Raw genomic sequence first — 13,274 nt, forward strand, 5'->3', positions numbered from 1 at the left:
AATTGCGTCGCACAGACAAAAGTTTCAGATGCGTTATTTTTTGGTACTTTCTGAAAAACCGTGACAAATGCTCTCTCCGGCAGTAAAGTGTCATTAAGAGTCATTCTTTGTTTTTGTGTATTTGTGTTTTGATGGATGGGAAAACATATATTGTAGTTTGATCTATGTTTTCAATTAATTAAAATGCAAATATTCCAGCAGATAAAAATTTATTTTGCAACCACATTTCACTGTCCTTGCTAGTGTCTATGGCCACTTTTGAGAGGAATTGGGGGGAAAACGAATCGGAAACCAATCTTTTTGATACTTTTTTATTTGGGTTTCAATGAATGAAACAATTAATTGTTAAAATGATAAAAAGTGTTTTAAAAGCAGGATCATACAAAATTAATTGTAAGGTTTTTCCACTTGGTTAGAGCAGGAAACAGGAGGGCAAAGTTTGCGCTCAAGTTACAAATGCTCGCTGAGAATTGCGAAAGCAGGGAAATCCTTTGCAGCTGGAAATCTCATCAAGGATTGCCTGGTCGACTTGGTGATTTGTATTTGTCCAGCAGATCTCGTGGAAAAATTTGAAAAAAATATCTCTTTCGCCTCAGATATGGATCAGCAATTACTGGAGATAGGGGCAAACACTGTTTCATTTTCTATTGCTCCTGACGAGTCCATGGACGTTGCAGACATATCTCACCTCGTTATATTTATTCGGGCTGTCAACGACAGTGTGTGTCACCGAAGAATTTGTCGACCTTATACCATTAAAAGACACAACCACGGGTTTGAATATTTTTCTAGCTGTGAAAAACGTGTTCAGGTCAGTGGGTTTAAAATGGTAATGCCTAACCAGTGTAACAACGGACGGAGCCTCTGTGCTACGAGGGATACACACTGAATTATTGGGTTACGTCACGTCAAAAAGAGCTGAAGTCAGCTGTTCCTTATTCGCCGCAGTCCATTGTCTGATACACCAGGTGACACTTTGTGCAAAGATTGTCAAACTAAAAAATGTAATGGACACAGTTGTTCGAACAGTTAATTATCTTTGCTCACATGGACTCCCAAGTCGCCAACTTCAAGAATTTCTGGCTGATATCAAAGCGGAATACCCGGACGTCCCCTACCATGCCGAAGTAAAATGGGAAGGTGCTTCATCAGGTTTTCTGCTTGATGGATGTAATCAATACATTTTTGGAAATGGAAGGATGTCCAGAATTACTCCTGATCCTAAATGGGTGGCAAATTTGACTTTTGTGAGTGACCCAACTGGTCATTTAAATACTTCGAACAAGGTGAAAATCAGTCTGTTGTTTATTTAGTGCAGACGATTCAAACATTTAAAAAAAGAACTTAATTGTGGGGAAAAACAGTTGCGTAAGGAGAATTGTCAACACTTCCCTGCATTAGACAGAATTAAAGATGGTGTGGATATATCAGATTATGTACAAATCAGTTGCGAATTAGAAGAAGTGTTTGGAAACAGATTTTTGGAGATAAGTGAGCTTCAACCAGCCTTAGATATATTTGTTCACCCGTTTTCCCTTCGGGCGGAGGACATCTCACAAGTGTTTCAACTAGAACTGATCGACCTGTAGTGCAATATCTGCCTGAAGGACTGCATTCTTATTTGTAAAACTTCGGATGACTTTTACAGTTGTTTTCCATGAGAGAAGTATCCTCTATTACACAAGCACGTGGCCAAAGTTCTCTCAATGTTGGGTTCCATGTGTATTTGTGAGTGAGTGCATTTTTCGGTTTTAAAGCTTTGCTAAGACTAAGAACCGTTCACTATTTCGCAATAAAAATTTGACTAAATCTTTGAGATTATCAGTCTCCCGGAATATTGTGCCAAACCTAGACAAAATCATTTTCGCGAAAAAGAGTTAATTGTCTTCTTTAACAATGTTGAGTGTAAGGATTAAAGATCTTTATAACCTTAATTCTATTTACTTAATAAGTTTTCAAACTTCGTCAATTAAAATTATTGCGTACAAAACAGCAAACTAAGGATCCGATGTCTAAGCTCTGAAAAGGGATACAAAAAAGAAGTACAACAAAAGCATTTACTTGTAACTACTAACAGTAACAATGAGACACTATATCCCTTACATCAAATTATTTCTAAAATAGGATATTTATGACACTAGTTCATTTAAGAACTTGATCTTCTTTTAGAAGATGCCTACCATACATATGACGAGTGTGCATGTGCAGTACTAGTAGAATCCTTCCATTCTTGTTTTGGATAATGTTTTCTAAAGCTTCACATAGTAACTCTGCGACATGAACACTAATTGTCAACTAAACCGGAGATGGTTTGCTTGTTTTACCGCTCATCGACCACTTTTATAGAGCTGCGCTTCCTCTGTTGTTTTGTTTATGTTGGATCTGACAGCGGGGCAGTCCAGCGCAGAGCAGTGCTGTGCAGTCTCACTCGCTCCACAGCTCTCTATCTTGCTCCTATGCAGGCACTAGTGACACGGTCATGTACGGGGTGCTGAACTACACTGCCTTGCGGCCGCACCCCCTGGGTACAATTCTTGGATGAGCCTGATCTGTAGTCCAACCAATATGGTGATGAGCCCAGGAGACACACTGCAGGCAGTTTCAAGCTATTAGCAAAGACATTCGCATCGTTCATCTGCTGCCATAACTCATTAATGCCAAATTTCGCCACACTGCCATAGAAAGATACTTTCATTAAATGTCCCACAGAAAAAGTAAACTGATGATATCTAAAGAATAGTTACATATTTGAGTTTGACAGCCCTACACTCTTGTTACTTTTATATCGGGTGGCACAAATAGCTGCTGATTTGGTGATGCATTTAACCCAAAATCACTTTTCAGCAATTTCCTCTACTATAATTTTGGAATGAAAGTATGACATGTTGTCATCACTTTCCTGTTACCTTTAATAAATCCTAGCTCAATCACAAAGTATGAATTACTTCAGCATCGGCTTACAGTTTCCAAACTAGAAATTTGATTTAACTAAAAAAATTATACTGACTTACAAAAAAAGCAAGAGATAACTGTGGGAGCATGGAGAGGTATAAAAAGTTAGCAAATGATAATTTACAAGAAGGTTTGATATTTCTCTTACGTTTAATCTGTTAAAGCAAATTGTTATGAAATGATTATTTGGTACTATCCTGTAGAACAAAATGGGGAGACAGTAGTAGAATTTTGTTTTAGACATTTGTTGTGTGATAAGTGAGAGATTAAAAGCTATGGAGATTGAAGAGTAGTAGAGGAGAAAGAAAGAAAAACGGGAGAGAAAACTGTAGGGGGCAGTCGAGCATTTGGTGCCACAAAAGGAGTGGAGCTGAAGGTGTAGAAAAATATGAGATGTTAAGCTGTGTTGTTTCCCATAGTCCTTTCCTCTATTAAGTTAGCCGATGGAACTTCGGGTTTTTGTGTGTGTGTGTGTGTGTGTGTGTGTGTGTGTGTGTGTGTGTGTGTGTGTGTGTGCATGGGGGAAAATTATTTTCTGTTTTCATTTGATTCCAAAAACTAAAAAGAATATAGAGTCCAGTCATAGTACTGACTTAACTTAGTATGAAACATCACTTCAGTGATGAAAACTTTGACTGTTACTAAACTGTGTTCATCTCCACTTTACCTCATGACATAGAAGAAGTGAAAAACAGAATAACAGCTACCATAACTTCTGTAAAAGTGGATACATTGTTTAAAGTTTATAACAAATTTAGCTATTGTCTAGATGTTGCTGCTGATGGACACAGAGTATTTTTTAAGTGGTAAATTTTTTGGTACCAGTGACTACTTTTCCATTGTCGACAGGTGTTGCTACACCTGATTGCCGTGTTCCCCCACCCACCCCAAGTTCTCTGAAAGACACATGAACTAGCAGTGTTAAGATGTGGGTTAGTGTCGTCTAGGTCATTCCTGTGAATTAGTTATTTTGCTCTTTTTCTTTAAAAATTCTTTCATATAACTTCATGAAAATTGTGCAGTACATGCGTATGACACTGTATATGCTTACAATAGTAGAATTTTGTTAGTATTGTACATAAGCCAGTTACACTCTGAAAGCTGTGTTTGTTAGACTGTGATGATTGTCTTACTCATTGAGGAATCCAAACAGTGGAAAATCCAGTATGGAATAGTGACAGCGTTATGAAAAGGATAGATTACTACTCACCATCCAGTGGAGAGACACGTACATATGCACGCACGCCTGCCCACACACACACACACACACACACACACACACACACACACTGTATGCTGCTACAAGCATCACTCTACTGTCCCCCATCCCTACCCTGATATCCTTCTCCTTCCTGCCCCGGCCTCCTCCTGACCCTCACCACCTGGATTGCTTCTCCCATTACGTACTGCTGCTCACAGTCTGGCCTCGGCAGGCAATGACTGTGGTCATGTGTGCGAGTTGCCTACACATGTGTGTCGTCTAGTGTATTGTCTAGGCCTTTTTGGCTGAAAGCTTACTTGTTAGACAGTCTTTTTGTTGTGCCTATCTGTGACTCGGCAACTCCGCTGTGTGGTGAGTAGAAATGTATCTTTTTCATAATATTGCCATGGGGGTTTCCATTGTTATCAGTAACACACAATCTGGCATATTCTTTGAGTTAGTGTTTGGAACAGTAGACTTACATGGAACACTTGCTATCTAAATAAAAAAGAGTACATGAAGTTTCCACAAATTTCACGCATTTCATTTATGGCACTTATGAGCCGCCCATAGAGGGGTGCCATACAGAAATGTACCGCTGCGAAGAGCTTACATGAACTATCTGATCTTCCATTGCTTATGATTACACAAAGTGAGAAAAACCCATTGCTGGCCTTCATGCAGTTGCCTACTTGCTGTTATCCCTTCATTTAAAAATATTTTTAATCTTTTCTCTTTGCAGAATGACTACAGAGAAGAAGCAGTCAAAGCTTTCATCAGTGATGTGGAAAATCGTCCTGTTTTACTTAACGTAGAATACAGGATAGGCAACCTGCCCCATGTAACATTGGTTGAAGTTAATGACCATGAAGAAGATATCGTTAAAAATCTTATTAAAGATGGTCTCCTTTTGGTTGACAGTAGAAGAGAAAAAAGACTCCAAAAATTAGTAAGTATTCTCACTTAATGCTCCGTGTTTGTGTTCTTAACCGTATTATGTTTTTATTAGAAAAAAGACAATTGCTGTCCAGCATGTAAGAAATGTCAGTATTTCTGATACACACAGGAATGTGTTTATACTATCATTGTTTTGAAACTAGTAGTGTCTTCCACATCAAGGGAATGGAGGAATAAAATGGGGAACATTATAAAGGGCAGATCACTCAAACTAGGCTGAGAGGAACCCACTTGTAAGAATGAGGTTGTTGGAAATAGATATCCATTAAGAATAGGACACCTTCTCCCTACCTCCATCCCAATTTAAAAGGAAAGTTAGGTGACCCCATACATCAATCCAAGACATCGAGCATATGTGATGACATGCATAAACATCAGAAATGATTAGTAATTAAAGTAAACATCAACTTGAGAGCTCAGTTGAACAAAACTAAATTAGTGACTGAACTGATAGAAATTGTATTTGGCTCCTCACGTTACCACGAGACCACGGCGCTCCTGTGTTCGTATTCTACTTATTGTTGCTTATCTTCCCTTGAACTACTCAGTTTGTATATTTTGCTTATTTTTTCACAGTTCCACAAAACTTCTTCCTGTTTTCTCAATTGATCTGTGTTCAGTTTATCAAGCCCTATCCACTGTGCCAACTTATTACTAAATCTGAGGGGGGTGCGATGGGGAGGTTCCCTTGTTAGCATACACAAACATGTTGATTGCTGCTTAGTTTCAGGTTCATACAAATATATAAAAGTTTCACCTCCTGTTACAGTGTTGTGTGTGGCTTTGGCATTTCCTTGTGCCAGTTGAGATGATCTCGGTTTAGAGCTTTGATAATATAACGCGAAAGCGATCAGAAACAATTATCTTCACAGATAAATATTCATTTAGGATTGAATATTCAATTTTTTACCACAACAGATGAAATAATTTGAAACAGTAGTAGTATCTCATCTCCGTAGTGTCCTCTAGTGGTCATTTGTAAAAGTTTGTAAAGCTACACCTGCAAACCATAGATCCCTCAAATAAAAAAACATTATGGTCAGTAGTTGGAAGGAACCACAGGTCCTATCTAGCTATCTACAAGAAGGCTAGCGCAAGTGTATACCTGTCCTTTTTTCCCCCTAAGGTAAGTCTTTCCGCTCCCGGGATTGGAATGACTCCTTACCCTCTCCCTTAAAACCCACATCCTTTCTTCTTTCCCTCTCCTTCCCTCTTTCCTGATAAAGCAACCGTTTGTTGCAAAAGCTTGAATTTTGTGTGTGTGTTTGTGTTTGTTTGTGTGTCTATTGACCTGCCAGCGCTTTTGATAGATATAAAATTTGTAATTGGGTTGATTGCTTGGTAGGAAGAATGCAGCATATTATTTTTGATGTCAAGTCGGCACTAACTACACCCTGAGCCAAAAATCAGTAATTCACAACTGGTGTCAGTCAAGCCATACACATAACTAGATGTAACAGTCTGCATGTATATGAAATAGAATTATCATGTAGGTTCAGTCTCGGCATCATCATTGTCTGAATACTGGGTCCACAGTCAGTCCACAAGGTGAATGTTTGTGCATCCAATAATAAAATATTGCTCAATTGTATGTTCTTCATACCAAATAGGACTAACCAGAATTTCGAATGTTTGCAAAGAAGGGTGTCATGAAATGTTTGAGGATGTATACCAGTTAGCTCTGGAACTGTGTTCACAAAGTTTCAACAACCAGTCTCGGGTATTATTCCATTTAGGAATTTCTATTGTTAGTATCAAGTGAAGAACTTGGAATATATTTCAGGCCCTCTAATCACCACTCCCGTGGAAACTATGATGAAAAGATTAAACTAATTACAGCGCATATGGATTCATTGGAGCAATCAAATCTTCCAGTGCTCACCATGCTATTTGAATGAGAAGAAACTAATATGTGGTACTGGAATTAGAAGCACAACTGAAGGGATTGAGAAGAAATGTACATCTACTGTTGAACTTTAAATGAAACTTTATGGCAGTTTTCGTGACTGCAGTGTAAATTGTTTTGAGTCTGAATCACTAGAAGTGCTCACTAGTTGCTTAAGTATAAAAGAACAAAATAATTTTAGTACAATACGGTTGTTAGTCCACTACATAACTAGCTAGTTATTCCAAAAGAGGCTCTTGTAATTCATTCATACTGCTACAATTGGCTAACACCAGTGTTGAAGGACTATAACATCTGCCTCAGGCGAGCTGTATTTGGGAAGCTGAGGGATGGGACCTCCAATACAGAGGCGAGCTCAGAGATAAGAGTGCTTTCTAACAAGAACATTTTTATTATTAGTTGTTTTCATACAGTGATGACGGCAACACATGCTGACCCTACTGGCTCATAGCACCTGCCTCGAGATGACTGGGTGTTGCAAAGGTTGGGAATTTGTACAGGCACTGCGCAGTTGAGCACCCCACAAACCAATCATCATCATCATTATCATCACCATAGCAGCCTGTAAAGCCTGCTGGGACAGCAACTGATGTCGACGTTGCCTTTGCTGACCCCAACCTAGGCGTCAGCTCCGCGGCACAGCAGAGTTAGTTGGCTTGGCTAGTGTAAGCTACACGAGGCAGGTGGCAGGAATGTGACAACATTCCTAGTTCAACCCACAATCTTCAGAGTGTGGCTTTAGTGTCGAGCATTGTCACCCATAAGGTGGCCTCATTTAAATGATTCCAGTTAGCAGCCTGGAATCGTCAACGCTAGCTGACAGCTTGTAGCTCAGTAGCTTGGCCTTTTTGGTGACACACTCGATGAGGCTCTGATAGCTTAGTCACGCATTCAGCTGATGACTGGAATGCATGCTTGTGAAGGAATTCTGCTACCAGCTGAGCAGGGAGAATTTATACTTGCTCCGACAGTGTTTAGGAATGAGGTTCCCGTCAAGTAGGTGGCTGTGGATACCCTGCACTGTTCTACAGCATGTAGCAGTCCTGTTCGCCACTGACAGCAGAGAGAGGTGTTGCAGGATGATGAGCCAGTACTATTGGAGTGCCTAGCTGCAGAATTGTCCTAATGGCTCGTTCAATTACCTTTGGTTGATTGCAAATGCCTGAAAACTACTGTTGCAACAATATGTGGCCATTTTCTATTACATAAATGTGATGCAAATGCAAAGTGAAAATTACCCTTTTCAGTTCAAATTCTCTGATTAAAAGAAACATACTTCCGACCAAATGTTTAAGAAAGACTAATACAAAAATTTGTAGTGTAGTTATTGTGACACAAACAACACACATGTAATAATGCAAATTGTGCCACAACACAATAATGTTTACCGGCACATTTATGTACGGTCTAATCTGATCAAGGCTATTAATATAACTTTTTGGAATAACACATGATGATTCAATACAAAAATACTGCGTGGCAAGCCATGTTTAATTAAAAACTTAAGAAATAATTAATTAAATAAATTTGCTAGCTCAGGACCAAAGTACAGCATCAATGAGAATTACTTTGGCGACAACAGCAAGACAGCTGATTGTAATGCTGTAAGTGGTAATGATAGGAAACACTGAAGATGTCTGCCATAACTTAATAACAAAGAAATTAATAAATATTCCAAAATGGAATTTAATTTAGTATATCAGTGTAGTTAGTGCCTCAACGAAATGAAACTAGGCAATACACATACAGAAAGGAAAAAATATACTAATTGTTTAGACTAATTCCTTCTCCACAGACAGACAGAGTGTCGGGGGGGGGGGGGGGGGGGGGGGAGGAGATTGTTTTTATTATTATACTGTTGTGCTCAAATAGTTGCTTAAATACTATGGATAATATTGAGTATCTTGTTGATGTTATAATCTTTTCAAATATTTGCTTTTTAAGGTTGAAGAATACAAAGCTGCAGAAGAAGTGGCAAAGAAGAATCACCTCAATGTGTGGGAATATGGTGACATTAGAGATGATGATGCTAAAGAATTTGGTTTGGGTCGTTAAATGAAAATGGCTTTGAATGCAGAAACAGTGGTGCCTGCAACAGGGAGGAAAACAGAAATAACATGAATTCTTATCAGGAATGGTAAACACGTAAACCACAAGAAAGAGCAAACAAAAATTCATTGTATTTATTGATTTTAATGAGTAAATGAGAAATGTATTCATGACAGTTCTTATTGATCATCACAGTATTTATTACACCCATTGAATTATTGAAGCAATTGATTACTTTTTAGGTCACAGTGAGAAATGGCATGTCCTTGATTGTGTATTATGATTGTTTCAGATAACCAGTGTTGCCAGATTACATAAAATATTTTACTGCATGAGCTGTGATGCATCATGTGACTTTTAAGATTATGTATATTAATTTAGCTTGCCCTTGCAGGAATACTAGAATTTTAAATGTGAGAAATTTTGTTTGTGTACTAGAGTATAGATTTTTGTACTCATTTAGTAAAACACTTTACATTCACTTAAGTTTTGGTTACTGTAATATTGAGAGATTATCAATGTAGAGCATATTATGAATGTTTAATTGAAGGAAGGAATAAGTTTTTATAGCTGTGATGAAAAAGAAAGAATATAAAGTTTTGTAATTACTTGTACTCCAATTTTGCTTATATCCGTACACTTCATGGAAAGTCCATGTAATGGAAGAAAATACATTCGACAGAAAAAATGGATGGTACAATATTAAATCAACTGAGTATGTTCCTGAAAATATAAAGCCTTATGTTAAAGTCTTTAATCTATTTCCTGAAAGTTTCTTTGTTTATTGGATTCACTGTCCTGCCAGCTGTAGGTTTGAAAGCTTTCATATTTTGTTATTGCATTCAGGGGTGGAGTTATTTCCTCCACATAGTTTGCAACACTGTTGGAAAATTAGCAGTGTATTTGTTAATATGAATAAAATTTTTAAATTTATTGTGAGGTTACAGACAGGACTTTTTCCTTTTCTGTATGAGAAACTATTATTTACATCTAGAGCACTGAAAGTAGACACTGGTACACTATGGCATAAAACACTGTCAGTGCATTTCACAAAAACTCAGATTTAAAAGTGATAGTAAATTTAAGAACTCAGAATAATACATATAATTTTTAAAAATCATTAACAATTACATTTAGTGTACCTGATTCAATTTTGCATATTGGAAGAGAGTTCGCATGTCTATGCTTTCTTTGGAATGATGAAATTTAAATGACACAGTAATAGTTACTGTGATAAGTGACTGTCTAGCATTTTTGTAAAAATTTTTTAAAAAAGTGTGTGTGTGTGTGTGTGGGTGTGTGTGGGTGTGAGAGAGAGAGAGAGAGAGAGAGAGAGAGAGCCATAAGTACAGAATGTGCTGAATACGAGATATTCATGTGATTAAAAACTATCAACACTGGACTCAGTCTTGTGATGTGCCATTTCATGTATAATGAGACCTATTGATTCACAGTAGCAACATATTTGCTTAGTATTAAGAACTATTTCATTGAGTAGACAGTAAACATGTAAAATCGGCAGGGAATGTCTCAGACAATGACTGACAGTTTTTTAGAGTTTTTTTGTTTGATTTTTATAGAATGAATGGCAACAGATGTTGAGGTTTACGTTATCTACCTTATTGAGTTGCAGATTATGATGGCTAAATACTCTGGTGGATTTTGGGGATGTGTTTAAACAGATGGTAAATAAAGTTGTTGACAAAATATTCCATATAGTTTATTGTGCTCAGGGTTCCTTTTTCCTTTATTGTAAAATGCAAAATTTTTTTCACCCTATTGTATGTATCTGTTTACTGAGTGAAAATGTACTAAAGTCAAATCGAAAACTGAAAATTGTCAGTAGGACTGTTTTCCAGAATGGGGTTTGAATTGCTGAATAAGACTTGTCTATCTTTGTTATCTTTTAAAACATGCCATCATACCATGCTAATATGGAAATAAATGTAATATTTTATTGAAATGAAGATAGCAACACCTACAATTACTTTTCCTATTAGTTTTTAACAACTGTTACTGCTTTAATGATTAGGTTGACATAAAATGTCAATTTCGTAATAGCATTCTTAAGAATCTTTAACCAGTACAGTGCAACAGTGCTACCCAGTAGCTGGAAGGATTGCTTCTAGGTAGATTCGGTTGTATGTGCTAACTTTTGTCTTCCCTATAGTACGTCCTGTTTCCTTAACCAAACATATACAAATAAGTAGAACACTAGTCTCGATGGTGAACATACGTGATTAACTGTTCAGTTAAGGATAAGTTACTTGAACAAACATTGTTATAAAACAAGAATAACTATAAAGTTTTTCAATGTGTAAATGTTGAACAAGATTTAGTATTCAAACCACTCAGTTTTAGAAAGTGGATGATTAATAGGTATTAAATGTTAAAACTGCAGCTTTCAAATTCTCTCAAGACTGATTTTGGTGTACAATCTTAAAATCTCAGTTCATTTCCCATGCAACCCACATGATGAAATTACAGTGGGGGGGGGGGGGGGGGGGACATTGAAATGATGAATAAACAAACCAAATTTAGCAGACAAATCTAATTTGGAAAAAATTCTGACTTGGGCAAAAAGACAGCATCAACTTACACTAAAAGAAATGCAATCAATGTTCAAAAAAGCTAATTTGGCCAAAAAATGAATTTTATAAAAACAATATCGGATTTTGGCAAAAATAAAACTGATATGACAAACAGCACAACCTTTAGCAAAATCTAGTTAGAAGTGTGGAAAAAATAACACAAAATGTAGCACAAAAGTAACAACGAGGTTTGCAGAAATAAGAGCAAATCTGTTTAAAAAAATCAAAAAATAACGCCAAATTTGCTAAAAAACAAAAAATAAAACAATTTTCCCTGTCCCCACCTATTAATGACAGCTTATTTGTCACAAAAAATATGTTGCCTTCACAGCAAGTGTTCAAAGTGATTTTCCTGTCTCTCAAAACAGTTAGACTACTTGGGATCTTTATCACTGAACTATATGCTGATCAATAGTTAGACCTTCATTAATGCACACTACCATGCCTTCAACATTTAGAGGCAGAGAAGAATACTTTCCCTCACAGGAAGAAATACAGCGTATTTATCATTATCTGATTTATTTAACCTGGCACAGGATTAGGGCCATCAGGAAGGGAAATTACTATGACATAAACAGTGGGAAAATTTATGTACTGTTCATGAACAAATCACAGACAGGTAAATTTAAACTAAGAGTGCTATCTGCAATGGACCAATGGACACGAGTGAAGAAGGGAGGGGGGGGGGGGGGTGTGATCGAATAGGAAATGAAAACATTATGAAGGGTAGGATGGGCATACAGAGACCATGAAACTAGGCCTCCACATTTATCCATTTCCCAGAAAAATGATCCGTGAATACACTTCTGTGTTCCTTGTACCTGGAAGGCGTTATCACATTGGAACCATAATCTGTCTGAAATGTGCTTTTTTGTGAAAAATCATCAATACCTTAATGCAGTCACCCAATCTGTCAACAAGTACTTCCCTGTATTCTGCCCCACATGTAGATGCTAAAGCAACCTCTGTCCATGGAAGCAGGTCATGTGAAAGGCAAATCAGGCGAACACTGCATATTGACATATATTCATGAAGTTATATTGCATTAAGGAATACCTTCTTGTGTGCTTTTCTGAAACTCCATATGCAGAAGGCAGCCTTCATAGAGCCACTGCAATAAATTTGAGGTCTGCGTCCCATCAACTACAATGTGCTGCAAGGCAAACTGCCTTGTTCCATCATGTGGACCATGCAGTGATCCTTGGCAAATGCCTTAAGGTAACAATTATAGCTAGTCTATGGGTGATGGGTATCCAACAGTGATGGAAAGAGAGATGATGAAGCCCCCTGATGACTTGAAAACTAGTTGCATTGTAAAATGCGCCAAGTACTAAGTGTGTCCAGTAAATATTGTGATGGATTCTTTTTCCTGGCCAATATGAAGAGATGAGTAGGTGAACTCGTGCACTTGCAAAGTCTAGAGCTCTCATGTTCTCCACTTACATAATACTGACAGCTGTTTGCTTATTGGGATTCTGCACTAAAAGCAAAAATGCACATATGTATCCAATGCATTGGGATTGTGTGATAAAGCCTGCATGCTGTCTGACACAAATGTTATTTCAGACAGTTTTGACAACGCCTTCGATTTATTTCCAGCGCAAACACAATAAATTAA

The 13,274-nt window shown here is 37.4% G+C and overlaps 1 protein-coding gene across 1 annotated transcript in view; it reads left to right on the forward strand.

The window, feature by feature from the left end:
* The window catches only part of LOC124796448 (staphylococcal nuclease domain-containing protein 1), a 97,635-nt gene extending 86,861 nt beyond the window's left edge, over window positions 1-10,774 (forward strand). The window contains exons 14-15 of the mRNA XM_047260653.1: window positions 4,896-5,102; window positions 8,961-10,774. Of these exons, the coding sequence (XP_047116609.1) occupies window positions 4,896-5,102; window positions 8,961-9,071 (318 nt within the window). The 3' untranslated portion in view covers window positions 9,072-10,774. The remainder of the gene's footprint in view (window positions 1-4,895; window positions 5,103-8,960) is intronic.
* Window positions 10,775-13,274: the final 2,500 nt, after the last annotated feature.

The sequence above is a fragment of the Schistocerca piceifrons genome, chromosome 4, assembly GCF_021461385.2.
Source record: "Schistocerca piceifrons isolate TAMUIC-IGC-003096 chromosome 4, iqSchPice1.1, whole genome shotgun sequence".
Lineage (NCBI taxonomy): Eukaryota > Metazoa > Arthropoda > Insecta > Orthoptera > Acrididae > Schistocerca > Schistocerca piceifrons.